We start from the raw sequence: 26,623 nt of genomic DNA, 5'->3' as shown, positions 1-26,623 counted from the left end.
ACAGCTCTGGTGAGTGGTTTTGTACCAAATTTAATGGAGGTTACACAGAACGTTTTACGCATGGGAGGGGGAGGGAAGGGAAGGAACCACAAAATCAAAAACAAAAACAAAAACAAAATCCTGGGTAGCTTTTAGCATCTGTTCGACTCCCACATTGATAAAATTCACTTGGGAATTCCTAATCAAAGGAGAACAGAAAACAAGGTGGGCAGGGAAGGGCATGTCCGGGAAGAGAAGAAAGGGAAAAGAAGACCATCGAGCATCCCAAGCACAGTGGCCTTTCCCTCCCCGAGCCAGAGCCGGAGCCCGGACGACACTCCACCTGGAAGGCGAGGCTTCCTTAGATTTACTTCCCCCAAATAACACCGTGTATTGCAGCTGCCAAAGGGAAAGAGGAGGAAAGCAGGGGTTGTCGGTGGCAGGGCACGGGGATGAGGGAGGAAACACACTTAACCAAGGGGATGCAGAGGGGGAGGGGAGGGAAACCGAGAGAAAAACGTGAAGGTGGGTTTGCAGACTGGGAGAGACAGACAAGTGCCGGAGAGCACTCGAACTGAAAAACAAACGTCCTAAGCTTCATTATTTTTAAAAAGAAAAATCTCCCCCCTCCCCCCACCCCTCGCTGAACTTAGTTCCTTTTTTTGTGCTTTTCATTAATACTCTGCTCTGAGGTCGTAGTTTGGTTTTTTTTCTATACACTGGAGTTGAAAGAAAATAGTCCAAAGGTCTGAAGATGGATTCTCCACCTAAAGTAAACAGCCCAGCATTCCTGTTCTCCTCTTGTCCCAAAGACTAAAGTCTCTGCTAAAATCCCTTTTACAATATAGTACAGTACACAAAAAATAAAGCCCAAAGCAAAAATCAAAACCAGAAAAGAATCCTGGGAGAAGCCAGTCCAAAGGACGTAAACATACAGAGAACGGTGCAACACATGACCGATGGCAATTCTCAAAGCACAGCTACAGATTCCCAAAAGTAGGTGCCATCATGGGATACCCAAGTCCACAAAAATAATTTTTAAAAAATAAATCTTAAAAAAAACACACCTGTTGATTAAATGAATCATTTGTTTTCAGGTAAATCCATACATTCTCGAGTTCCCCCCACCCCCAAAGCAGCCCTCGGGTCTCTGTTCTCCTATTGCATGACCAACAGTACTCCTGGAACTCCCTCAAAGCAGCTCTCAGGACCTGGAATCTCATCTTGACAAGGATCGGCACATCCAATCTTAGCAGCTTAAAACATCATGTTTCCTGGGTTGCCAGGTCCTTGGCTAAATCCACCCATGCCCACGTCGGCGGCCATGCCCCGGGGCCTCATCTGTGGGGGGATCATGATGTTCTGTTGGGGTCCCATCATGCCCTGCATGGACATCATCATGCCTGGAGAGCCCACAGGCCCAGGGTGGGTGTAGAGCCCAGCAGGCCCCCGATCCTTGCCAGGAATCATGCCCACGGCAGCAGCTGGATTGCTCATCAGGGTGGGCTGGCCGGGCATGGTAGATTGTGCTGGTGACATCATCCGATGGTGAGGTCCCATCATGCCTTGCTGGAGAAAGGCTGGTGGTCTCATTGGGTTGTGGCCTGGCATGGATGGGGCTGTACCAAGAGGGATGTCCGGAGTTCCCACTGGCCCTGGGCCTCCCATGCCAGGTAATGCTAGTCCCATTCTGGGGGCTTGTTCACCCATCATCCCCTGCATGTGCGAAAACCCAGGTCCAGGACCCTGGGGCTGTTTACGGCCTGGGACTTCGCCTCGAGGGAAATATTGCAGTGTCTGGCTAGGCTTCTCAGATGGAATAATGCGAGACAGATCGAACTCCGGTATTCCGGTGGCTCCAGGTCGGATGACCTCCTGCAGATCTGGGTCTGTAAACACCGAAGGCATGCTGTTCCCCAGGACAGCGAAGGAGTCAGGACCCCCGGGGCCTCCAGGCTTGCAAAGTGCTGCATCTGCTGAACTCTGAGGCAGGGTGCTGGGGCGGCCGAGGGGGCCTTCTCCTGGGAAACCCATACCTCCTGGGAAGTTGCCCTGCCCCCCACTGGGGCCATTGTGAGGGAATGGAACCTGCTGTGGAGGAGACTGTACTGGAGGGAAGCCCTGGGGGAAACCCATCCGTCCTTGAGGTACCATCGGAGGCTCCTGGGACCCGTGCCCCATGATAGGATTGTGTGACATCAAGCCGGGCCCCATTGGGACCCCATGAGGAGGTATGTTGGGTCCCATGGCACTCGGAGAGGGCATCTGATTGGAGTGAGAAAGTGGTTGGGTCATTCCCATTGGGCTGAGGGTTGGCATCGGAACCACGGGGTTTGGACCTGAAATTCGAGGATTCTGTGTATTAATGCCCATTCCTAGAAAAATAAAGATATCAAAGGAATCACCTTAACCGAGAGCAACTTAGAAAAACTCTAATAAATCCAATTAACAACAACAACAACAACAACAAAATGTTCGTGTATCGAATGTGCAAGGGACTCTGCTGGGAAAACATACAACCCGAAATCCCTGCTCTCAACAAGATTAAAATACATTTTGGAGCATACAAGCCAACAAACAGCTCTACAAGAGGATATATTTTGAGTCTTAAACTGTATGACATAAGGGTATGAAGAAAACAAGTAAGAAGAAAAGTCTCCTGGGTGAAAAATTACAAATTAATATGCAAGCCAATTTAGCCTTCTTCGTTGGAGACATGATTTAATATAGAAGAAACGATTTTGTCTGAATGACTTAGGTATGGTCCTCTTTGGAGAAAGAGGGTTAATCAGTCCTGCAAGTCCAGGAATCAGAAATAATAAGGAAACCAAACAGTCCTTCACCAACTGACATTTGGCATTATCTTTTTTTATACTGCCTTACAAAAGAGAGCATTTCAAACTCTAGGGTATATGAAATGTTAAAGAAATGATAACTTTAACAGAAAAGGAAAGCCTGCTGGTTCTACCAGTCTCTGGGACATTTAAGTATTTGGTTTCTCTATAGAATTACCACTGAGTATGGTGAGGACGGTGCTTGCTAGGAAATGGGGGCTTTTCCCTGTCTGAAATCCTGTGGCTGCTTGTGGTTGGAGGCTGTCCTTCCAGAAAAACACTTGAGAACTACAGATCAGCATGTTAAAAAGAAATGGCTTTCAGCATTGCTCCAGGAGGATCCCCACCCCACCCCCAGCCCCTCAAAAGGAAAAAAAGAACCCATCCGGGTACACAGAAGCATCAGAACCTCTGTACGGAAAATGTTAAGAACTCTAAGGAAACCTACTCTCTAATAAACACGCTGAATCAAACGAATACAAAATTGCTTTGGTTTTCTTCCTCTACTCAGGACTCTTTAATTCTACCGATGGTACTCTTTCTCGACTCGTCCCACTTCCATCCGTTGAGGTCTGCAGCCGTCAGAAAAGCATGCGAGAAGTCTCTCTTTTGTCTAACACTGGCTCCGTATCCTAGCTTCGTGATTTCTTACCTGGCATATTATTCATTGATGGCAAGTTGGGAGAACGAGCTGGAGGGGAGTCGTCATCGGAGCTGGCCACAGTCTTGATGGCGTCGTGGTATAAAGGGGTAGAACTGGGCATTGCGAACTTGGACATTCGAGACATCATAATAGACAGCGGGTTCTGGGAAAGGGTCGGCTCTGGAGGCATGGTGTAAGGTGTACTAGAGGGAAGACTTCCAGGGATATTCACAGAGGCAGACTGGCTGGCTGTAGGAGGTGGGGGGCCACCTAGAAGAAAGCAAAATAAAATAAAAATGGGCAGGGAATTAGACTCCTCTCGAAGGCTATTGGGCCCCTGGTTATGAACGAGCAAGGCCAGGAATGAGACAGATGAACAGGACAGTGTTATTAGGCCCAGGACACAGACCATCAATCTTCTAGTCAAGCTCCGTGTGTGTGCAGAGGGGCGACCGCAGAGGATCAGCAGAGGTGAAGACAAACACACCAAGAATGTGTTAGAAATAGAACCTCAAGCTTGGGAAAAGCATGGTTTACGGACAACCATTTCCCTGAAAAGAATGTGAAATAGGCGGATCTCTCCCTTGCCCTTCCCAATTCAGAACTGGACTCGGGTATTTAGTCAGACCAGCGACCGGATGCCAGGTGCGAACTGCATCACCCTGCGCACGCGCCGGATTGATTTCCACAACCAAGATGTTGGAACTAAAGAGTTCCGAGGAGGCTGTTCCACTGTACTGCTTTTGTGAACTGCTACCCAACTGAGAGAGAGAGAGAGAGAGAGATGCTTTAGCTGGGCAGGATACACCTTCTATCTTATTCTGAGTCTAGTTTTTCTCAAGCCAAGACAACACGGACCTAGTATTTACATCTCAGTGCTCATCTTCCACTGACCCCCTCTGGTCCCAGTCACAAAACCACCATCATCAGCGAGAGCTTCTCCTAGGAAGAAAATACTGACAAATTGCAGCTGATCTGTGAGAACAGCAGTCTACCAAGGAGAAGGTTTTGGTAACGGTCTCTGTGGTCCACGTGTATTTATGAGAACCACTTGGGTCTCTCAGCAGCCTCCCCTTTCTGCTTAGGATGATACTCAGAGCCTGTGGACGTGAGGGCAGCTCCTGCAAGTGGGCGGGTCTAGTATTTAAAGAAGCCACATTTGCCCACTGTCAAGGCATTTTATTTCACCAACATGTGTTCACTGTGCAGATGTAAATTACTCTGTGAAATAACACATGCTTCCCGTTTTCCCTCCTCCTTGGAACTGTCCTATCTGACGACCATATTTGGCACCAAGAGCCGCGTATCTCCGCGAGGATGGGACAGTTGCGTGGAACCCCGTAGAAGTACTGACCATGCACCTGGCGGCGAATACGTCCGTTTGGGCAAAGGCCACCTCCTCCGGTTGCATAATCAGGTTAGGACACCAGTTTCCTTAAAGTACATAAATGAGGCTTTTGCAATCTCCGGCTACAAGGTGCAATGGTGAGGATGCGATCATACTGACCTGACTCTACACTGCCCAGCATGGCTGGGGAGGCCATGGTGAGGGGTGCTTTATGGTTTGGAGGGATCCCGGGACTCTGAAGGGGAGGTTTTGGAGAGGAGGTCCATCCGGGTGACGGGGCAGGAAGTGATGGAGACTTGAGGTGAACAGGCGAAGCAGCGGCAGACCCCAAGACAGGGGGGGACTTAATGGAAGCAGCAGCTGGGCCCGCCAGCACGCCTGCCAGCTGCGATGGAGTCTGGGGGGACTTGAGGTTCCCCGACGGCGAGCCCAGCATCGGCGACTGGACCTGGCGCATCGTGGGAGATTTCAGAGGGTTAATGCCTGGGGAATGTACCTGGCCGCCCGCCACAGACATATCCAAGGGCTTCCGCCCCAGGCCACGCTGAACTGGAGGAGCGGCGCTGAGGCTAGTGGGGTTACTGGAAGGGTTGAGAGGTAGTGGTGGCATGTGACTGAGCCGGCTGTTAGTCCTTTGGTCGGGCCCAACTGGTTCTCTGAGATTCCGCAAGCCGCTGTTGCTGCCTGGACCCTGAGACATGGGGAGGAATGGCCTGGGGCCCATGCCGTACTCTTGCTGGGGGTGCTCCCCAAAGGGCAGGGGCACCATCTTCTGCTGAGCAGGCAGCACGTCTGTGCCACCTGGGCGTAATTTCATCATCTCCTCAGGGCCCGCCCCAGCCTCTCTCATCTTCTGAGGTATCATCTGAGGGTTGGATCCCATGCTGACGTTTAGACTGACATCTCCCTTCATCCCACTAGGAACCATCCCAAACTCAAGTTCCCGGCCAGGGCCCATCTGCGGGGGCATTCCTTTCGGAAAGTCACCCCTGGAGGGACTCAGAGGGCCCTCGACGGGTATTCGAGGGAAGATGGGATTATTCCCAGGCTCCATGTGTCGCTGGGAGCCTGGGATCATCCTATTCATCTCCATGCTGGGCCTGATGCCTTCCAGGCTCATCCCCGGGGGGAGACCCAGCTGCTTCTCGGCCAGCTGCTGTTGAAACATCTCTTCGGACAGTCCCTGGGGGTTTGGGAAGCGTTCCCCTCGGCCAGGACCACTGAAGACACCCTGGCCAGGCGGGAAGTTTCGGCCATCCGCGATTTTTGGCACATCGTCTGGCCAACTGACTCCAGAAAGACCTGGTCTAGATGCCGGGTTGGGGACATTCGGCCCCTCCATTTCCGAGCTAATCATTCCTGCAAATCCGGGGAGGCGCATCTGGCTCCCCGGCATGTTGGGGTGGGGAGCCATGGCCCTCGGGGGCAGAGAATGGGGCATGCTGATCCCGTCGGCAAAGGGCTCTGCCCCACCAGGCCCCCAGCCTTCACTGGGGGCCATCTGGTACGGAGGGGGAGGCCCTCGGACCACGCCCCGCGGCCCATGCTGGTGGACCATCATGTCCTGGAGGGAGCACTGCTGCACCACCACTTGCTCCTGCTTCCTCCTCTTCTCCTCGTAGAACTCCTGCTGCAGTTTCAGCCATGCTATCTGCTCGGGGGTCATATGGTCCAGGTGCTCGGGTCCCAGGGGCCCAGGCTGGGAGTTCATGGAAGGTGGAACCATTTCATCGGGAGAAAAGGGCACATCTCTATGGCCTTGAGGGCCAAATGGAGCTCCCACATCTGTCCGGGGCCCGGGGCCCTTCCCTAGGCTTTGGGATTGAGCCATCATGGCCTGTATCGGCCCTTCCGGTTTTTTCTGAGGTCCATCTAGTACCCCAGTATTCTGCTGGGGTCCCCCACTTTGTCCTCCTGTGAATTCTTTCTCATCGGGGAAAAGCATACGTTGGATATCTCGGAGCGTTTGTAAGGAGCGCTCCCGGTGCTCCAGCTGCTCTTGAGACAGTCCATCGGGGTTCTCTCCCAGTGTGGGGGGCTCTCCGCTGGACACCGGTGCAGGCGGAGGGGCTTTGGGATCTGCTGAAGAGCTACTGCTGCCCTGGGAGACAGGGGTCACTGCTCGGTTATTGGGGGTCGAGTTTGGCCCGGTACCGTCGGGGGGCAGTGGAGCGGAGCTGGCAGGACTGCCTACGGAAGCAATCAGTTTGTTTTCCACCCCGGGACTATCCCGGTCCAGGGCGCGCGGGGGTGCAGCAGGCTTGGGTGCTGGTGCCGGAGTGGGTGGGGTCGGCTGCAGTCTGGTATTCTGGGAAGCATTCTGGTCCTGGTTGGCTGGAGCCGGGGGCTGTGGTGGGAGGGGTTTCGGATCATTCCGAAGGGCAGATATCTGTGTGTTCTGAAGACAAACGAGATTTTAAAAATCATTGGTAAATTGTATAGAAAGGCAATTAAAAAAAAGCAAGACAGGTTATAAAGGATTTGTCCCAGGCCCATAAATCTACTCTGACATTTGCCGTGGAAACTGCCCATGGCCAACCCCACTCTGGACACGGAGACGTTCAGATTTTTTCCTTCCACTTTACCATCAAATGGCATCCTCTTTCCCTTGCTGAAGATTAGGTTTCAATAACTTTATAAGCATGCCAGGGGAGAGCCACTCTGCCAAAGCGAATACATTTGAGTATCTATTTCGAGGAACAGGTTTGATATCACATGTCTACTGTGTGTTTCTGATTCAAAGAGAGATTAGTTTCTTGGTATGTGGGAGGCTGTACCTAACACCTTTTTCTTTTCCCCGAAAGTACAACTGGGTACGTAGGCTTCTCACTGTCAATCAAGAGGCCTGATGTTTTCAACTGAAAGAGAAAGTACTTGTCACTTACAGCTCTGTACTCCACCAGCCAGGGGAAGCAGGAGGACCGCTCCGTTTCAGCGTGCCCTCTGGCATGGTGACTACCAAAGTACTCCTCTCCTTGAGTTTCCAGGGAGCCTGACGGCTCTGGTTTCTGTTTTCAGTGTGTGATCACTGATTCCATATTTGATAAGAATTTGTACATTAACTGTAGTAAGAGAATCCGCAGGCAGGAAGCGTCTGGGGAGAAATCTGAGGCTATCTAGCTCACGGTGTCTCTTGATCTGTTCTTTCCAATAGGCAGCAGACTGCCCTTTTTATAGGTTGGAGAATAGCCTCATTATTATTTATTAAGTACCGACGCTACGCTAAGTCCTGGGTGAAAGCACCCTCCCCTGCAGTAGGTGACACGGATGCTGTTAGCGTCTGGAAGAGGGACATATGTGTGCTGGGGCTGAACCCTGGCACCGCTGATGGTGCTGAAGGCAGGGTCCTAAGGGAGAACACGAGAGCCCGGCCTAAAAAACCCCATCGCAGGGGTCTATCGCCAGCCTCCAGCGAGCTGCACGGCCCCTTTTTTGATCTTCTTTTGTTCCTACTTGCTCACTTAATCCCGTCTGTATTTCCAAACCCCTAAGGCTCTTCCTTACCTCCGCACTTGCTCTCTGGAATGTTTCCCTGTGTGCAAATTTGTACACAAAGCATTATGTGTATCTCTGCCTCGAACAGTCTGTGTTGCATAAACACAAAGCCTATCTTCGAGTGTTCACATTCTGTGGGTATGTATATAAATGTTTCCCTTGCAGGTACCCAGGCACAGATGTCTGTAGACAGAGACTGGGGTGGGGAAAGCTGGCTGAACGTGCATGACTCTGCACGTGCTCGGTGTCGTCCGGGTCCCTGACTCCCTCCCTCGATGCAGTGGGGAGGTCACCTTAATTTTCCTTCCGGTGCCATTTTAAGTTTGGGTTTGTTGGCCAACTTTTGTGTGTTCGTTCGGGATGGGCACTGACTTCGTGTCATGTGACCAGGACAGAAGCAGCAGTTTAGTGCCACCCTTTTGATTCTAGATTGGGAGCGATCGGTGATTTTGATTTTTCCCAATTCCTTCCTTAGCTCCTTTTCTGACTCATTTCAGTCCCAGAGAAGGTAGAGGTGAAAACTATAGTTAAGATCTGCTGTTAAGTCGATCAAATATTGGCTTGCACTGCACTATTCCCTGTGCATTCCAGGACAATTTAAATTTTAAATGTTATAGACACATGTGTATAAAACTTTTAAGTATAAATTAAAATATACATACATTTTAAACGTTATGTACATCCATCCCCTACCCTTCTTGAATAGCACAGATGTATGAGGAATGTGAAATGCTTTTTCTAAGTCTAGAAAAGCCAAGCTCTGCTGTGTCAATGGAGAGGGACTTCACTGATACACGACACAGACAAAAATGTCTATTTTATCTTGAATTGTCATTTGACTCATTTATTGTCACTTAACTTTTCCCATGTCAAAGATCCCACTGAGTACTAGATTTTATGTTTCCTGAAAGCAGGGACTGTGTCTTGAACCTCTTTGTGTCCCCATGGCATTCGGTGGGATGCCTTGACAATGCTAGTCACAGAAACAGCTTTTGGTTCCATGTGGAACGTTCCATGTATTCAAACAACCACTGCATGCTTTTTCTAATGTGGTTTATGGCAGGTACTTAAGTTCCAGACAGGAGACAGACTAACGTTTATTATAATTTTGGAAATATCAAGCAATTAAAAGCATTCAAAGGTCCTCTCACTTTGAAGTAAGAATCATTTTGAAAGTCACTGAGACTCTAATTATGGTATTATCAGCACGTACTCCAGTACTGTGGCTTCACTTATGCCTTTTCTGTTCTGCAACCAACTCAAGCGTGTTTGTTAGTTCTTAAAAACCGGCCCTGTACACAGGGTCCGAATTCAGATTTTCCCAGAGATGGCAGCATGAAAGAAACTGAAGATCTCCATATAAGTCCTTTCTTATTCTGGGTCTTCCTCTCCTAGTAACCCGTCAGTACTCCAGCCTGCTAAAGGAAAGGCCAGTACAGTGCGATCTGCCTGAACCCACGCAATGCCACAAGCAGGTGAGATGCCCAGAATGCGGCTTGTACCATCAAGACTGTCTCCCCGTCAATGACATTCCCCATCTCCCACCTTTACAGCCACCGGAGAGCCTTTAAACCACACTCCACTTCCAAAATGGCCTACCAGAGGGGCTGTGCTTCGCTCTGTCTTGCTGTTGGAGATGTTCTGGATGTGGAAAGAGACGATAGTTTCAACCTGGCCCTTCAACACAGCTTCTGCAGCTCTGCAGAGATGAAAGAGAGGCACCCACTAGGACTTGCTTCTGTTCCACTCCCTGTAATTCCAAAGCACTTTAACCCCAGATTCAACTTGTGAGAGGGGAAGGAGGGTGGTTCTGTGTAGAGAGCCACCAGAAATGTTGAGGAAGAATCAAGAAACACAGGTTTTCATTATTCGTGTCTATCATTTACCACCAGACTTGTGAAATCTAATGATAGCCATTAGCAAATCTCAAAAGAGACATTAAAAAAAACCCCAAGATTTTCTCCTTCAAACCAATACACTGTGGTAGGTGTTTTATAGAATCCGAGGTCAAAGCCCCAACCATGAAAGGGGAACATGAAATCTCACAACACCTAATGATAATCTAAGGCTGTGGAAATTCACTCTGTAGGTATGTAGGGTAATTCACACTTTCTATAAATTAATTAAGTCACCAAAAAATCTGCTGATCCATCTACCGGAAACACAGGTACCCAAACATTCACAGTAGTTATCTCTATGCATTCCAGATGTATTTTTCTTTTTAGTGATATTTTCTAATTATTCTGAGACAGACACGTATTATTTGTGTTATTTAAAAAAGAATGCTCGATTACGGAAAAGTGGATATTTTTTATTTATATATTTATTTTTAATTTTTTTTTATTTTAAAGATTTTATTTATTTATTTGAGAGAGAGAGAGAAACAGCATGAGAGGGGAGAGGGTCAGAGGGAGAAGCAGGCTCCCCGCTGAGCTGGAAGCCTGATGTGGGACTCGATCCCAGGACTCTGGGATCATGACCTGAGCCGAAGGTAGTGGCCTAACCGACTGAGCCACCCAGGCGTCCGGAAAAGTGGATATTGTGTAATCAATCTCTTCTGTGTTTAAAAAAGATCTGCATGTATATTATAAACATAAAAACTTTCCGGAAGGAGAGCCAAAGAAGCATCATCAGTGGCTGCCTCTAGGGAGAGAGGGTAGGGAGGTTTCATATTTTATTTTCTTTTACCCCTTGCTGTACTGTTAACTTTAAGTGGTAATAACACCAGTGAGGGGAAAACAAGGATTAACCTTCAGTGGGAATAAGAACTTCGGTGTCCAAACACACAAGCCATGCCAAGAGCGAGACCCAGCCGTTAACTTACTTATTGGCCATCTCAGTAGAAAACACATACACCACTTTGGCGGGAGTCTTCTGAGCAGGTGTGGGCTCTGGGGCAGTAGTCTGGCCATGGGAGGGGGTGGAAGACCTGGGGGCCGTAGCATTGGACGGGGTCATCGAGTGTGGCGTGTGCTGGGAATCCTGGGACTTTATGTGGTCAGCAGAATTACATTCTGAAAGAATGGAAAGACTCGTGTCACAGAAAGAAAAAAGCTTCCCTGCCAGCACTTACAGCACAACACAAACCCGCCTTGAGAATTTCAAGGAGTGAGTACCTTGCTAAGAGGAGACCTCTCCACCTCATAAAAATTCCAAACTGCTTCTCCCGAAATGACGAATTACAAAGCACTCTTCCCCCCTCACCTCTGTACTCTCCCCGGCGCACCTTTCAGACATTAGCGCAAACGTGTCTCCTTCCTGGAAACCTTTTTGGAATCTCTTGGACTGGATGCCCCTGTGAGTTGAACCCAGAGCCCCCAAATCCTCTGATTGCAGCATTTATCACATTTCATCGTAATTGTTTAATGAGCTGCCGTCCGGGTGCACTCAAACTGCTGGGGACAGCAACTGCACCTTGCTGACCGTGCCCCCCAGCACCCAGCATAGTGCTGGCCCTCCTGCCAGGCCTCCCACAGATACCTGAGGAAGGAAGGAGAGACGGGGAGAGCAACCACCCAGGTTTTCATTTCTAATTTGGATTGGTGGGGGGGAGGGGTCGCACTTCCACTCCTGGAATGCAACTTCACGCTCTGGCCTATAGTTAAGACTTTTGGTTTGATACTAGGAGGGAAAACAACAGAAGCCACAGCCGCCGGCCCCACATTCTCCCTGGCTGGCTCTGTTTTGCTGCCTCCCCGGTTTCTAGCACACGTAGCCCCTCGGTCCTGCCACGCGGGAATCAGCTGCGACCCCCCCCCCCCCCCCCGCCCCCAGCACCAGCGCTTCCTCTGGTGCCTACAACTCTGGCAAAGTGGAAGCCAGAGAGCACAGAACCCAAGTCTCGGAGGGTTAATCTGACAGAGAAGAGGAGAGATGCCGGGAAGACGGCTCCAGTGTGGGCCACTGGCAGAGACAAACTGGAGCTGGATACGGAAGTGTAAATCGCAGGGGGGCCAGAAACATCCCTAAGAACGCGGGGAGGGCCGTGGAACATCCTGCCATAACCCCCGACACACGTGCCTCCTCAAGAGCGAGAACTCCTCCACAGGGTGGTTCCAAACTGTTCTTCGGTCAGTGGGAAAATGAGAGGACACAGCTCCATCTTAATAAGCTGTGACATACACTCCTGAATCTGATACCTACTCTCCCCACTTGGCTGCTATTAGGCTCTCCGGCACCCACCAACGTCAGAGGCCTTCCCTTGGGAACACCTACTTCCCTCTGAGTCTCAAAGATCTTATAGACATACCTTTAATGTCAGAGTCATCGTTTGGAGTCCCAGGATCTCTCTGATCAAAGGAGTCGGCGGAAATACTTCGCTCCCTTTTCCCCTTGCCCTTGGCACCATTTCCAGCCCCATTCTTCAGCCCCATGCTCCCACCTGGGCCAGGGAGTGCTTTAGGGGTATGGCCCCCACTCTTGGAGTCACAGGGGGATGGCTGGGATTGGCTGGCTGAGCCCCCCTGTTTACCCTGATTGGAGAATTTGGAATCCAGCTGGGGGTTTCCAGATGGGGACATCACTGTAGGGGGACGGACCATCACCTCCTGCTTTGACTTAGGGCTACTAAAAGAGACAAATAATAAAGGGAGATCAGATGCCGGATACAGCTGGTCGGCCCAAATCAGGGAGAAGCAGTTTCTAGAGTAGGTCAAGGAGCCGCAGAGGACTAAGCACCCGCCCCACCTTTCACCTCAGTTCCTGCCTCGCTCCCTCCGACCCCGCTCTCATCTTGGCGCTAACTGAGAGGAGGCTCAGGCAGAGTGGCCTGCCAGGTCTCGGGAACCCTAGAGTCACATGGGGACCCATCTCTAGGGCTTCTGTCAATAAAGGACAATGGTTTCTATGTACACAGGGAAGTGACTCTCACACTAAGACTAGCTCAGAGTAAACAAACAGGCATCGTTAAGATCAAAATACTACCCACCCCCTGGCTGACGACAAGGAACAGCTGTAGCGAGAGCCTAGCTTCCCTGCTGGAAAATACGGGCAGGGAGCAGGACCCAGCGAGCGGGAGAGGAAACCCGCTGGTGAGCAGCAGGTTAGGGAAACCCTCCCGGATACGAATCACTCCAGCACGCAGTATCACATACCAGGGCACATACACTCACCGGTGCCCCAAGGCATGAGGAAAACACTCTTTAAAAAATATCAACTTAAGTACTGTGGGGCACAGGAAGAAACTTCACAGCGGCGGGGGGCCGGTGCGGACGTCCTAGGACCCTAGGCCTCCTCGCCCTCACATGCCAGGGTTGGTACCCCGGACCGGGCGGACTCTGAGGGCCCTTCCTCTGCGCTTTGGCTGGGGGGGGGGGGGGGGCAGGGAGGGGCGGTAGAGAGGCGCGGTCAGGGAATAACGGGCAAAAGCGTAAGGCTGGAAAGCTCTAACGCAAAGTCTGACCGCACTGCAGCCTGTTGGCTCTTCCGTCCCTAGTCACTTGTCTGTTCTCTCTTCTTCTGCCCACTCGGGTCTCATTCGCTTCCATTTCCACACACCGTTCCCTCAGTGAGTGTTGGCGGCCCACCTGTGACACCCCCAGAGGGGCAGCGGGGCAGGCCCCGGCCCTTACCTCTGTGTGTTTCCTGACGGAGAGCTCCTCACTTTAGGGTGACTGGAATGCATTGATTGAAATCCTGAGCTTGCAGTCACAAACAGGGACGGGCTCACCGAGTTCCTCTCGGGCAGCAGACACAGCTGCTGAGGGCGGTGGCGGCCCGCTGCTGGCTGGGTGCGTCCCTCAGCGCTGGCCCCCCGTACGCCCTTTTCCTCTTTGTTTTTCTCCGCTGTGGAAGTGGGTCCTTTCCCCTTGCAGCTCCAGCATTCTCCGGGGGTGTGCCTCCTGCTGCCAAAGGAAAATCTCGCATCTCCAGGGCACACTATGGGAAAAGGCCCCCCCAAAAGACATAAAACACCCTTACAACAGGATCAGAGGTAAAGCACTAGCCGACTCGACGAGGCAGCAGCCAGGTCACTCCTCGGCTTCCGGCGCGGTCAAAGGAGCGGCGGCGTTCGTGCGCTGGCACTGAGGCAGCTCAAGGGGGACAAGCCTTTCCGCCCAGCCCACGAGCCTCCCACCAGCTACCCTGTACCGGGCGTTTGTGAGCAGAGGAGAAAAACATTTTATACTCTCCCTCCCACTTCTCTGCTTCCAAATACAAACCCGTCAAACACTTGGGTTTTTCTTTTCTCAAAACAATGCCTTGAAACCACAGGGTACCCCAAACCCAAAGCAACTATCTGGTCTTTCACCTCGGATGGCAAACAATGGCACTGCCGTGTGACAAACCCATCCCAGTTTCCAACCACGCAACAAATTAATCTCTGTTCATATTCTCAGGGCCTCGGGGTGGAGAGACATTGGAGGAGGTACTTCTGCAATCAGCTGTGGAGGCAACACCAAGTACAATCAGTTCTGCCCCGTGACGTCACGCTCTTTCTATCAAATGATGCCAAGGATGCATCTTGCGTTCTCACTGTTTAATGACGGGGACCCTAGGCATGGGTAAGCATGGGAATGATCCATAATGCTGAAGGTAAAGGAACATCTTTGAAAGCTAAGATATTTTCTGAGCCAATCTGCAAGGCTGATTTGAAGCATAAAGGTCAAGAAAATATTCCCAAACCTAGCCAGAGAACAAATGAGAAAGCCCTTTCCTTAAGGAAGCCTAGACTGGTTCAGGGAAAACCAAGATACACTTTCAGTCCCTTCTCCTTCCAGGGCAGGTCCAACATGGTTTTCTGGTAACCACTGGCCCCTCAGCTCCCTCCCCACCTTCTGCTATCTTGCCGCTGGAGTATGGGACCGAAGGAGGAGAAGACAAGATGTAGGATTTGTGACTGAAGGATCAAAGGAAGTTAGAAGGAGCTCAGATTAGTTCTAGCTCACATACCCCTTGAGAGACTCCAGAACTGGACCAAGACTGGGAGTTTTATTCCAGGTTTTGGCACTGAGTAGGAGCGCTGTCAAGTGCTAAATGTCTCTTTCTTCATTTGGAAATTTGCAACAGTCCCAGCTATTTGACCTGAGACACTGAAAGGATTTATGGAAGTTCTCGGGGCACCCGATTTCATTTTTTTCTTTTTAAGTGAAGAAGTCAAGAAAAAGAACTAGAATAAAATGTTATGGAATGTTTCTATGTCGACCTTAGGAGAAAACATCCTAAAACACACTTTGGTTTTGATTACATTTAAGGTTGTATTTTTATCCCCCACCACCTTCAGCTTTTTTTTTTTTTCAGTTTAAACTATAAAATTGATCGTGGTTGTCAAGTTTGACGTACGTGATCATAAGCCATTTTGTAACCTCTCACTAAACATCAGGAATCACTGGTAAAATAGAAGTAGCAAATGAATCTTGCACGGACAAAGCCATCAGAAAACGTTTACCTCAGGAACAGAAAAGCAGTTACCACCTAGATAGTCCCCTTCTGTAACTTCTGGTACTTTCTGTCTGCATCACGCATTCTAGCACTCAATCACATGTCATACTGAATAGTCCTATGTGTATGTTTTATCTCCCTATGAAGACTATGTTCTTTGAAGACAGGAATCTTGTTTTAAAGTTCTTTGGCTTGTCTATAATCGTCAGCATGATGTACTAAGATGTGGTTGGACCCTCCGTGACTGACCCAGCTTCTCCCAGAACAGAAACACCTGGCATTTGCGTTGCACTCTTTTTCCAAAGGAACTCTGAACATACTACAACTATCAAATCGCCTCAACCTGCCAGGCATTTCTGAGGAGCCAGTAGCAACGATGATTTCTAATAATACTGTGAGCACATGACATTTTTATTTCAAAGTACTCCTACAGACAGTCTCTTCTCGCGAGTTGCTCAAGCTTGATCAACCGGCATTGTACAGATGAGTGGCCCCAGCACACATGAACTGTGGGAGGGGCTTCTCCCAGGTTTGCCGTCGGTGATCCCTGACCCTGCTCTTCCGCAAAGCCACCTCCTTACCATGACTTTATGGGTGGAGACAGCAAAGAAGGCTGAAACAAGCATGTGGACTCACTGAGAGATGGGCAACAAAATCCAGGGTCTTCAACCCCTGATCTAGGGGAGTTGTTGAAGTACGTCACCCTAGCCTTAGCCCTAGCCAAGCAAAAGAAATCTGCCAAAGACTCACATTAAGCTCTTTGGCGTCTACATTTGCAGGGTGGTACTCAACTGTTTACCTTAAGGACTGGAAAAGCTCTTCCACAGAAGATGCTTAATTACATACACACAGAGATTTTTTCCTCCACTAAAAAGTAATCTCCTAACTTTAAGATCTACTTATTCAATGTTTCTCCCTCTTCTTCTTAGATGCTATTTAAAATTCGTCCTAACTAGGTGTCAGACACTCTTTTAAGCACTGTCCCTACATACTAAACTCACTGACCACAGCACCAGGAGGCAGGTACTCCTACTCTCTCTATTTGAGAGATGAGGAAACTGAGCCTCTGAAATGTGTAGCTGTTTGCCCCAGTGACGTGGGTCATCCCTGAGTTAGCCATACCCCAGTACGTGGGAGAGCCGGTGCAGGGCCAGGCACCCCGGCTGTGCTCTTCATCACTCGGTGCCTGCCAAGACGGGGACTCGGTGGACAAGGGGAGCCCATGCACGGAATAAAGTGCTTAGCAGTACCACATCAGCATGTGGGTGAACTACTACTAGGATGACTACCATTCTCTAGCCAGCTCACTAGCTTATCCTGCCGAATGGCATTTCATATTTTGTTCATCTCCAACTGTCCCCTTCCTTCCCGCCCTCCCCTCTCTCAGTGCATGGTCTTGCCCAGGACTTAACAAGAAGAGAAGTCACCAGGCCAGATGTGACATGCTCACCATCAAATCTGCAATCCTGTTTTCAGAGTACCTATCCCCTCCTTCTTCTCTGTTATTGAAACAGACAAAACAGCCCACTTCTCCCCAAGGGTCAGTTCCACCACGGGTGGTCTAGGTCCCATTCCGTCCAGCTTTCTGAGAGCTCTCACTCTCTCCCTTTGACCTTCCCTGCCATCTCCTGCATACTTCCAGTCACCACTTGGACATGGGGTAGTCTCTTCCAGCATTGAGAAAAAAACAAAAAAAAATTACAGGAAAACAAAGCCCAGCTCTAGCATGTTATTATTCCCTTTCAGAGCCAAGTTTCTCCAGAGTTGACAAGACACACACAGTCTTCACTTCCTTACTTGCCATTCACCCTTTCACCAGTTTAAACCAACTTCCACCTGCCACCCCCACCCGGATCATAGAAACCACTATTTTGGTTAAGGTCACCACTGGCCACTGTTCTAACCTCATCTTACTCCATCTCTTAGTCTGCCAGCTGACTGCTTCCTTCTTGAAACTCTCCTCTTTCGCTTTCCATGGTGCCCCACTTCCCTAAATTTCCTCCCACCTCTCTGGTCACTCTGTCTGCCCCCTGTGCCGGCCCATTCTCTATTCAATCTCTACAACTCAGAGGTCCTCGGGACTCTACCCTGGGGCCCCTTCTCTTCTCATTCGGTAAGCTCTCTCCATGCCAACAACTCCCAGTTTCCCATTCCCAGCTCAGCTTCTGCCCTGCGGACCAGCACCCACAAATGCCACCTTGATATCTCCCTTGATGTCTCAAACTCAACAAGACAGGAGAGGAATTCTTCATCTCCAGATGGCCCCCCTCCCCAGAGTATTTGTCCTGCTGTCTTCCACCCTGCAGTAGATGGCACCCAGCTGCTCATGCCACAAACACAGGCATCATTCCCGACAAGCCTCTCCCTCACCTCAACCCTCCATATTGAGTTTGAATATTTTCGCTGAAGGCATGAAATCCTGGCTTCAGAATTTCTTCTCCAGAAAGGACAGGCAGGGACCAAGAGTGACCTGTCCATCCCTGTATTCCCAGCACTTACTCTAGCACCTGGCATGTGGTATTTGCTCAAAAAATATCTCTTGAACAAAAGTTGAAGCTTTTCCCCAGGATCATCTTTCTAAGCCAGCCAGGCTCTCTAGTGCTACTACGATCCATCAGGCTACTCACCCAAACCCCAAGGGTCACGATACTGCAGTGCTCATTCTGGAGGTGAGGAGTTGGAGGAGTCCCGGAACCCCGTTCTCAAAGGTGCCCTCACCTGGATGAGGATAAAGAAGAAAAATTTCTAAATGGATTAAAAAAAAAAAAAAACAAACTACATATCTTGTTACTGCATATCTTAAGAGCAGATTTCCTATGTATTCTAGAATGCTCGATTAAGAGGCAGTTGTCATCTCCCATGTAAAGGGAATCAACTTCCAATTTTTAAAGAGTATATTATCCAATCGGTAGACATCTCAAGGCCCCTGTGACTTTCCCTCCTCCCCAGCTGCACATTTTATTTTCAGAGACTGGGAAATACTAAGGGCAAATAAAATCAATGTTTCTACTTTCTAAATTTCTGGGCATTTCGTAGGAAAAAAAAAACCCTCACATTTTTGCTGCTGCCCATTCCTCATTCGTACAGAAAACTGGAGCTGACTGGGAAGGAGAAAGAGACAAAACTGCAGACGCACTGCATCCTACTCTGGCTGGCTAGAGAATTGTAGTCCTCCCTACTCTGAACCCTCACTCTACACGGCAAGCACTCAGCAAGGAAGGGTATTTTCACATGCTTTTGGGAGATCGTGGGGCTGAACAACCTGGCCAGATGATTTCCATGACTGAGTGCCTACTGTGTGCAAAACGCTAAAATGAACGGGGCTAGATAAGTCAAGAAAACAAGCTACTGGCCAAGCAGGACAATTTCTAACATTAGTCCTCGTAAAACAGAATTATAACCCCGAGCCTCCCCCTTTGCCCAGATTTTATAGTTTTGAAATTGCAAGGAAGAAGCAAGTTCCAGATTGTCCTAAGGCCAAATTATTTTGGAATCTTTCAAAGGAGACTCTATAAGGTTGTCACAAAGTTGTAAATAAATTCACAAAATAATCTGACCAAGCTTAGAATCACCTCTACAATTCCAATTTCAATTCCTCCAATGATCCTTTCCCACTTTTCTGCTCTAAGAAGTCAAGTTTATTACAATGATGTCAAGTTTAACAAAGTTCATTTCTATGCTATGACCACTACTCCATAAAAGGCAGAGTATCAAACTTAGAATGTGGCACTAAAAGGCCGCAAGATTCCATTCCAAGCTCATTCTTAACTTCTGGCATGCCAATTCCTAACAGCTTCCTCTCAGCAAAAGTACACAATAGGAAGAACCAATCTTTCCCCAACATGCGGAGAAAAGAAAACTATACGATGCATATGCACATGCACAGAAAACCTTGGTCCATACAAAATACTAATGTATGTTTTCATACTTGAAGGGTCAGAATGCCTCTATTATCCTTTAAGGTGACGAATCTTAAGCAAGCAAGTAACTTATATCAAACTAAAGAGTCTTGATAAAAGTTAAGCCTTCAAAAATGAATTTCTATCATTTAGAATAATGGTCACCCAAAGTAAAATTTCAGCACAAATGTCCCTTCTTTGTGAAATTCTCCTTGATTCCCAACTGTCCTTAGGAAAGTCCTCTGGGTCCCTTATAGCATTATGGTCACAATCCTATTATAACACTTAAAAAACTGTATCCCTGTTATGTGTAGACAGATAGCCCCCTGAGGAAAGGGTCATCATCACAGCACCCAACACCCAGGAGAAACTCAAGAAATGCTAGGTGATCCAGGGATTATAATGAGCTTGGAGCTTAAGTTTTGCTACCCTTGCCTCGAATTTACACAAACCAATGAAGACATGCTAAATACCTGTTTAACTTCCTACCACCTGCCTTTCCCACGAGTGAGCTATTGCGGGAAGTCCCTGCTCACAGAAAAACAGAAGGTAACTACGCTTACACTTTTGACTTGCATTTAACTTGATGACCTTTGCCTTGGGAAACAAATGTAGTTTTAACTTACAAGAGACCCTACAGAAACAAACAAAAATCCAAAATACTCAGATTGAATCACAGAAGTCGTATGTTCATCATCAGTGTCTTTACCTTTCGAGATGTCCACTCTGCTCTCTCTTCTACATTGGGACACAGAAGAACTTTCCAAGAATGATCTCTGCCTCCCAAACAGAAGGGGATTTTTAGGTCAAAGTGGAGTGACACCAGCTAGCCCCACATTCAGTCCTACAGGGGTGAGAAGGATAGAGAAGTTCATACCCCAATTCACACTGATTGCAAAGAAAACCACCCATTCCCCAATGCTCTGAGGCCAAAACAGTATTTAGAAGGAGCAGTGAGAAAATAATTAGGTCAAAAATGGGGAAGGAAGGCAAAACCACTAAAACTCAAAATGCAAGAAGATGGAGCAGTGCAGCCCAAATCCATCCCATTGAAGCTGGGGTTGTTTATTAGAAAAGCAAAACCACCAGACACAAAAGCCTCAAGCTAATCATTGTTTTTAACTTTCTCCACAACCAAGAACAGTCACCAACAGGTTGCAAAATGGACTTTTATTTCATATCTTCTTTATGCCCTTGTGTTCAGCATGATGGAGATGCTGAAAAAATATTGCAAAGTCTAAAATGCAAGTGGCCATAAGAAAATTTAACTTTCAAAAATCAGTTGGTCTAGAGCAGGAGTTCTTGATGTGGGACCCACTGGCTCACATGGGGTCTGTGGACAGACTTAGTGACAGCTGCGAACTTCCGGGGGAAAACTTCCATCTTCATTCGTACTCACTCACCTCTAGCAAAAGTTAGCACTGCCGTCAATTGTGAAGGGAGGGAACAACCAGCGGTAGGTAGTATTAGCAATCCCGTGACTGTCACCAAGACGAACCACAGGACACTTTCCCGTGGCATTACACTTGTTGCAGATATCCCAACACAATATTTACACCCATCCCTACTTCAAAATCACAGTAAGGTGAGATCTGCAGCTACACTTTATTATTTAATGTGTTAGAAAGAAGCATATAAATTACTGTATCATAATTGTTTAACATTTTGCTGTTTCCCTGTCACTTCTAAGTCTATATGTTCTATTTTATGCATTTCAAAAACACAATTCTTGAAAGAGGTCCTACGCTTCATTAGTTGGCCAAAGGGGTATGTAGGACATAGGAGGTTAAGAACAAATAAAGTTGTTCTCGAACAAATAAAGTTGTTCTCGAACAAATAAAGTTCCTATAGATTCTAACATCATAGTCACCAAGGCAGACAGACAAGTTAAGTTATGCCACCAACATTACTTCATAGTTGGAAGAAATTTAAGCCACCATGAAGCCACGTAACACGTCCAAGGTCACTCAAATTTAGGGTGGGCATCAGCCTAGGTGAGCATTCACAGCATGTGCTGTGAATTTCCTACTCTTCCATGGGGACCTTTTCTTACATTCCACAATTGTCATCACTACTAAATGGGGACAAGGTATCACCTTTCAAAATTAGTAGAAAACCAATACTCAGACGATCGAACAAGACAGATGTATAAGGTACTCCTTTTTGTTTCTTGATCAACTATGCTGCCATAATTGTTACAAAGGCTGAATTTGTTCTGTTCCTGAGAGAGAGTAATCTTTTAAAAGCGAGAAAAAAGTTTGGCTACATCATCTCTCATTCTCAGAAGTGTTCAAAGCACTTTGCAGATAGGCATTCATTTGTTAAGCGCTGCAATGGGTTATGAGTGGTCAGGGCAGTGGTACCACGACTTCATAAACGGGGAAACTGGACAATAAATATGAAAGATTGGTTCAAAGTCCCATAAGTCAATGGGAGAGTCAGTTTCCTGATTCCAAGTTCAAGGACTCTAACCACTATACCAAGTCACTATGATCAAATATTTAGTTGATTATAATACTTGTGAAACCTCTGTATTTTCTATCCCCTATAAGCCAGAGAGCATTTTCTTTTGATTTACAAAAGCAGACACTCCTGGGGGCGATGGGGCAAATATTCCACAGAATAAATTCCAATGTACATAAGTACTTTTTCACCTATGCTAGTCATCTAAAAATCCAGGTCAGGGATCCTGAGCTCAAAAGCCACATTACATACAAGTTGCCTCCTAAGAAGAGAACAGTGTGGAATTGTTCCTTCATCTTTTAGTCAATGACCTCCTTACCTACCTACCATATCTTGTGGAACTATTATCACCTTACTTGCAACACTGTTATTACAAAATAATATTATAATGGTTCAATACCATTAGATCCTCAGTCCTAAAACTATGAAATGTTACCCATGCCCCAACTTTGCCTTAAATTTTCTCTTCTTATTCAGACCACCAGTTAGTGGAATCCTCATCCTTCAAAACATCCTTACATCGTCTAACTAACTTCTCCTTTTATTAACTCATCTCTATCTTCAATAGCTTGAGTCTTTTTTCAATAGTTAGTAAGGATATCTTTCTTAAATTTGTACTTGTGACCAAAACATTATTCACAGTAACATTAATTCCTTGCTAAAATTTCCCAGATCACTAGTATCAAGACAATAAACAAAATTAACAGGGCGATCACACTGCTGAATCTCCACAAAGAGTCAAAGGTTCTTAACCCACACATGACTGTTACCCACCCATATCCTTTTGCCCTCCCAACTATTTTACTATTCATCCTTCCTACCTGCTACTTCCAATTCATCATTTTGTGCTCTGTGCACAAGAGTCCAAATCTCTGGTCTAAGAATGAACACTTAATTCCTGTATATTTCAAATGCTAGTAACCCACCACATATCACTGACCCAAATGAATCTCTTTACACAGCCACTAAATCACTTTCCCACTAAAGTCACCGCCAGGGATCTATCCATGTTTGCCTTAACCAAAGCCTAACTTTGCACCAATTTCATCCCATCCTAGAGGCTCTCCAGCAAGAGATGCCTTGTCCACTAACTTTATCAGTCCCCAACTGGACTGCAACTTAGGCTCTAAGTCCCTCCTCTCTAGCAGAGACCAGGGCCCCTGGAGGACAGATTTGAGGCCTCCTCCTTCAGGCTTGGGAGCCTTCAGGTAAGGCCCCCAGCGACAATATTACAGGCCTCTGGCCCTTCCTTCTGAACATAACCAACCCTGCTGTTGTTTTCCTTAGGATATCTCCATTTCACCAGGCTCACCCAACACTAACCTGTGACATCTTAATAGTCTGCAATTTTCAAAGGTCAATGACCAGGGTTCCACTTTGGAAATCCCTGGTGTGTCCACGACCCCCACAATGACTCAGTGACCTAGACATCAGCACCTCACCTACTGGAGCCCTTTACTACTCCTACACGCTTCTTAGCTTTCACTTCCCCTCACCCTTCAACAAGTCACTGGCCTGCAAAGTCCCCTTTACCACCGCCAGGGTCTTACAGACCCCACCAAACTCGACCCGAATTCCCTCATTTAGCTCTCCATCTCGCCCCTCCAAAGCCCCTTCATCCCAAGACCCTGGGACCGTCCCATCTCCTCATTTAGCTTCTCCAAGCAGTGCCTGGGACACAACCCCTAAAAAATCGAGAGATGCCGCGGTCTCTTCCCACCGCTCATAGAGCGGTGGGCAAAGGACGCCCCCCTCCTCCCCCACAGGTTTCTCCAGACTCAACTCACTACATCCGCAACCTCGACCCCCGCCCCTTTCTCCCCTCCCCCCCCACCCCCACGGCTCTCCGCGGCTGTGGCTACCCCTGCCCCCAAACCGGCTCAAAACACGCGGACGCGGACCCGGGCCCCCCCACCCCCCCGGCTCTGGTCCTTCCCCTTCCCCTCCCCCTCCCCCCGAGGTGCCACTTACCCCTGAGGCGGGAGTGGGGGAGGGGAGAGGAGGAGCGGAGTAGGGGAGGGGGCTTCGGTCCGGGGCGGCTCTCAGCCCCGGGGGGCCGGGGCCGGGGCCAGCGGCAGCGGCGGCGCAGCGTCTCCCCCCGGCGGCGGCAGCGGCGGCGGCGGCGCCGTCCCACTCCCGCAGGCACACATAGGCTCCATTGTCCGCCGGCGCCTCCCCCTTTCCGGCTCCCCCCTCCCGGTCCCGCCCCTTCCCCCTCCCCTCCGCCCTCCCCCAGCCGCACCGCGCCACGAAAGGTACCGCCGGCCCCGCCTTGGACGCGAGCAGAGAGGTGCCCCCTCCCCCGGCCCCGGCGTCCCGCCCGGCGGGGGAATGGGGACTGCCCCTCCCCACCTCGGCGCGGGGCCCGCCGCGGGGAAGGGCCCGCCCCCCTCCAAGGGAATGTCATTCGTCCCCCTCCCTGAACGCGCGCAATGGTACCAACCCGGCCGCTTCCTCCTCCCCCTCCCCGGCCTTCCCGGAGAGCCCCCATCGCCCCGCCCCCATCTCCCCGCCCACCAAGTAGCCTTGCCTCCTTGACCCCGCCCCTCCCTCGAATATTTTACTATGGGGCCGCCCACCGCCAGCACCACCTCCTGCTTTGCATGGGCACGCCCACACGGTCCCCGCCCCAGTTCGTCACCCGGCCAGAGGTGACGCCTACTCCCCACCTTAAAGCGGCAGAGCCCTCTTTCTCAACTAAAAGAACCTCCCAAAGGGCCGGCGGGGTGGGAGGCGCGGCCAGGGAGGGTCTCCTCTTTTCCACACCTTCCTCCCGGCGCGCACACTCACCCGGACCTCCCCACCGCCTGCAGCAGCACTGGGGAGCAACCCGAGGGGACCAGTAGAAAGCGCGGAGGGGGGCAGGGCAGCGTGGAATTTGGCCATCTTTGACAGAAACGAATTGGAAGCTGCCAAAGGAAGGGGTCTTTCCCTCACTCTTCTCTGCTGCCCTGGTCCCGGCCTAGTCCTCAGTCTTCAAGGCGAACCCCTCACGCCTCCAGGATGCCACCACCCTGCCCCATCCCCTCTCCGGTCCCCCGTCTTCACCCGTCAATCTGTGCACCGCGCTTGCGGTTGCCGGCTTTCTCCCTTCCCGAGGGAGCAGGCCCCTCTCGGGGTTGCACTCTTCTCCACCCTCCCCAAAGCCGATTCTCGCCAGGGTCCTGCGGACGCGGTGGCTGTTGCAGGGTCTCTCCTTCCACGTCGGGCCCAGCCCAGCCCCGCTCACGCATTGCTACCTAGTGCCCTAGAGGACCTTCTGCCCAGATCCTCGAATGGCTTCACGACCGCTTTTTAATCTAAGTATCGCTCCCCTGATTTTTCGGGAGGCCCGTGCTTTGGATAGCTCGAAGCCCAGGCATCCCGGCACCGTCCCCAGTGAAGTGAGAAGGTAACCCATTAGACTGTACTTTTTCTCAGAAGGGAAAATGACGGCATCCTGGTGAGCGCACATTGCTGAATAAAGCTCAGGTTCCGGCTACTCCTGTTTTATCTTTGTGGCCCTTGTTGCTGCCGTGACCAACTGTTATTACAGACCTGTCTACTCACAGTCCTCCCCAGAACACACTGTCGTTACATCTCTGTATTTCTGCTTTGTAGAGTCTTGATCTTAGATGTTTCTGCAACTAGCCCTGGCCCCACAGCCTTTCTGAATCAGTTAAGTGAAGACTGCCTATGTTATAATGGACTGCGTATTCTCCCTGAAGATAGAAGCAACATGGCCAAGAGAAGTAGATAAATTTTCTTCTGCTTTTGCTTCTACCACCCATAGCTTTAACCAGGATACTTAATTCTGTGTCAGTTTCCCTGTCTATAAAATAGGAAACCTTCCTTGGGGCAATCTTTTAACTAATGGTGCTGGTTGTAAAGGATGGTGCAGGAGAACCCTGAATGATAAAGCTTCCCAAACCATTTAAAATTCTTGAGTGACCATGTAAGTTTCTATACCATGTCTTCCCAGCCTGGATCCTATGAAAAGCTGTTTTTTCATAGCAAGATGTTTTCTCTTTGTCTCCTATTATGACTGAGGATATAAATAAAGAAAAAACATGATAGTACATATAAACAATATAAATCTAAGATCGATTGAAGGATTCCAAATGGGAAATAATTAAAATGCTTTTCTGTTGGGGACGGCTGGGTGACTTAGTCGGTTAAGCATCTGCATTCGCCTCAGGTCATGATCCCGGGGTCCTGGGATGGAGCCCCCACCGGCAGGAGGGATCCCTGCTCAGTCACTGGTCTGTTTCTCTCTCTTCCTCTGTCCACCACTCCCCCTGCTTGTGCTCTCTCTCTGTCAAATAAATAAATAAAATCTTTAAAAAAAAAGATTTAAAAAATTTTAAAAAATGCTTTTTTGTCAAGTTTTGGCAATAGGTGAGAACTCTGTAAAAGAAAGTAGGAGGAAAAAGTAAGGTATGCACGTAGGGAAAGACAGCTAAACCCAGGAATATGCAAGAAACATTTGGGATTGCAGATGTAGGTGGAAAGAAGGGATTTACAGAGTGTACCTATAAGAGAAAACCACTACTAAAATAAGCTCCTGAGTGGAGTGTTCCAGACCAGATCACTTCTACTTACA

General features: G+C 49.0%; 2 protein-coding genes across 8 annotated transcripts in view; both read right to left on the bottom strand.

Moving 5' to 3' along the window:
- Positions 1-1,006: 1,006 nt before the first annotated feature.
- BCL9 (BCL9 transcription coactivator) lies at positions 1,007-14,005 on the bottom strand. 3 transcript variants are annotated; one of them, XM_045896800.3, is made up of 7 exons: positions 13,870-14,005; positions 12,549-12,865; positions 11,124-11,313; positions 9,899-9,998; positions 4,964-7,202; positions 3,466-3,726; positions 1,007-2,354 (listed from the first exon to the last, which is right to left on the bottom strand). In XM_045896800.3, exons 1-7 carry the CDS (start codon positions 13,920-13,922, stop codon positions 1,237-1,239), a joined length of 4,278 nt encoding a protein of 1,425 aa, XP_045752756.1. In that variant the 5' UTR covers positions 13,923-14,005; the 3' UTR covers positions 1,007-1,236. The 3 variants fall into 3 exon arrangements, with proteins under 3 accessions (XP_045752756.1, XP_045752759.1, XP_045752760.1); XM_045896803.3 differs by having other exon boundaries at positions 1,007-2,318; XM_045896804.3 differs by having other exon boundaries at positions 12,771-12,865.
- Positions 13,964-26,623, bottom strand: part of LOC135364118 (uncharacterized) — a 67,769-nt gene continuing 55,109 nt past the window's right edge. Inside the window, exons 1-4 of one of the 5 annotated variants that reach the window (XM_064588381.1) lie at positions 24,485-24,503; positions 20,288-20,422; positions 18,307-18,397; positions 13,964-14,176 (exon numbers count right to left, since the gene is read on the bottom strand). In XM_064588381.1, the coding sequence (XP_064444451.1) occupies positions 13,964-14,164 (201 nt within the window). In that variant the 5' untranslated portion in view covers positions 14,165-14,176; positions 18,307-18,397; positions 20,288-20,422; positions 24,485-24,503. Of the gene's footprint in view, positions 14,177-18,306; positions 18,398-20,287; positions 20,423-20,981; positions 23,710-24,012; positions 24,244-24,484; positions 24,504-26,623 lie in introns of those variants that run through there. The other 4 variants (XM_064588382.1, XM_064588380.1, XM_064588379.1 and 1 more) reach the window with 4 other exon arrangements.

The sequence above is a fragment of the Mirounga angustirostris genome, unplaced genomic scaffold, assembly GCF_029215605.1.
Source record: "Mirounga angustirostris isolate CCGP_5_RB_7025 unplaced genomic scaffold, mMirAng1.0.hap1 SCAF_4, whole genome shotgun sequence".
Lineage (NCBI taxonomy): Eukaryota > Metazoa > Chordata > Mammalia > Carnivora > Phocidae > Mirounga > Mirounga angustirostris.
The sequence above is the reverse complement of the archived record's forward strand: the minus strand, read 5'-3'. Positions and strand labels throughout refer to the sequence as shown.

What these genes read in the sequence shown, in the direction of transcription:
- BCL9 (XM_045896800.3), bottom strand. Translation starts at nt 13,922, where the DNA reads ATGCATTCCAGTCACCCTAAAGTGAGGAGCTCTCCGTCAGGAAACACA. An exon ending in CCGTCAGGAAACACACAGAG is followed by an intron (nt 12,866 to 13,869) that starts GTAAGGGCCGGG and finishes TGTCTCTTTTAG; the next exon opens with TAGCCCTAAGTCAAAGCAGG. An exon ending in AGCGAAGCACAGCCCCTCTG is followed by an intron (nt 7,203 to 9,898) that starts GTAGGCCATTTT and finishes GTTTGTCTTCAG; the next exon opens with AACACACAGATATCTGCCCT.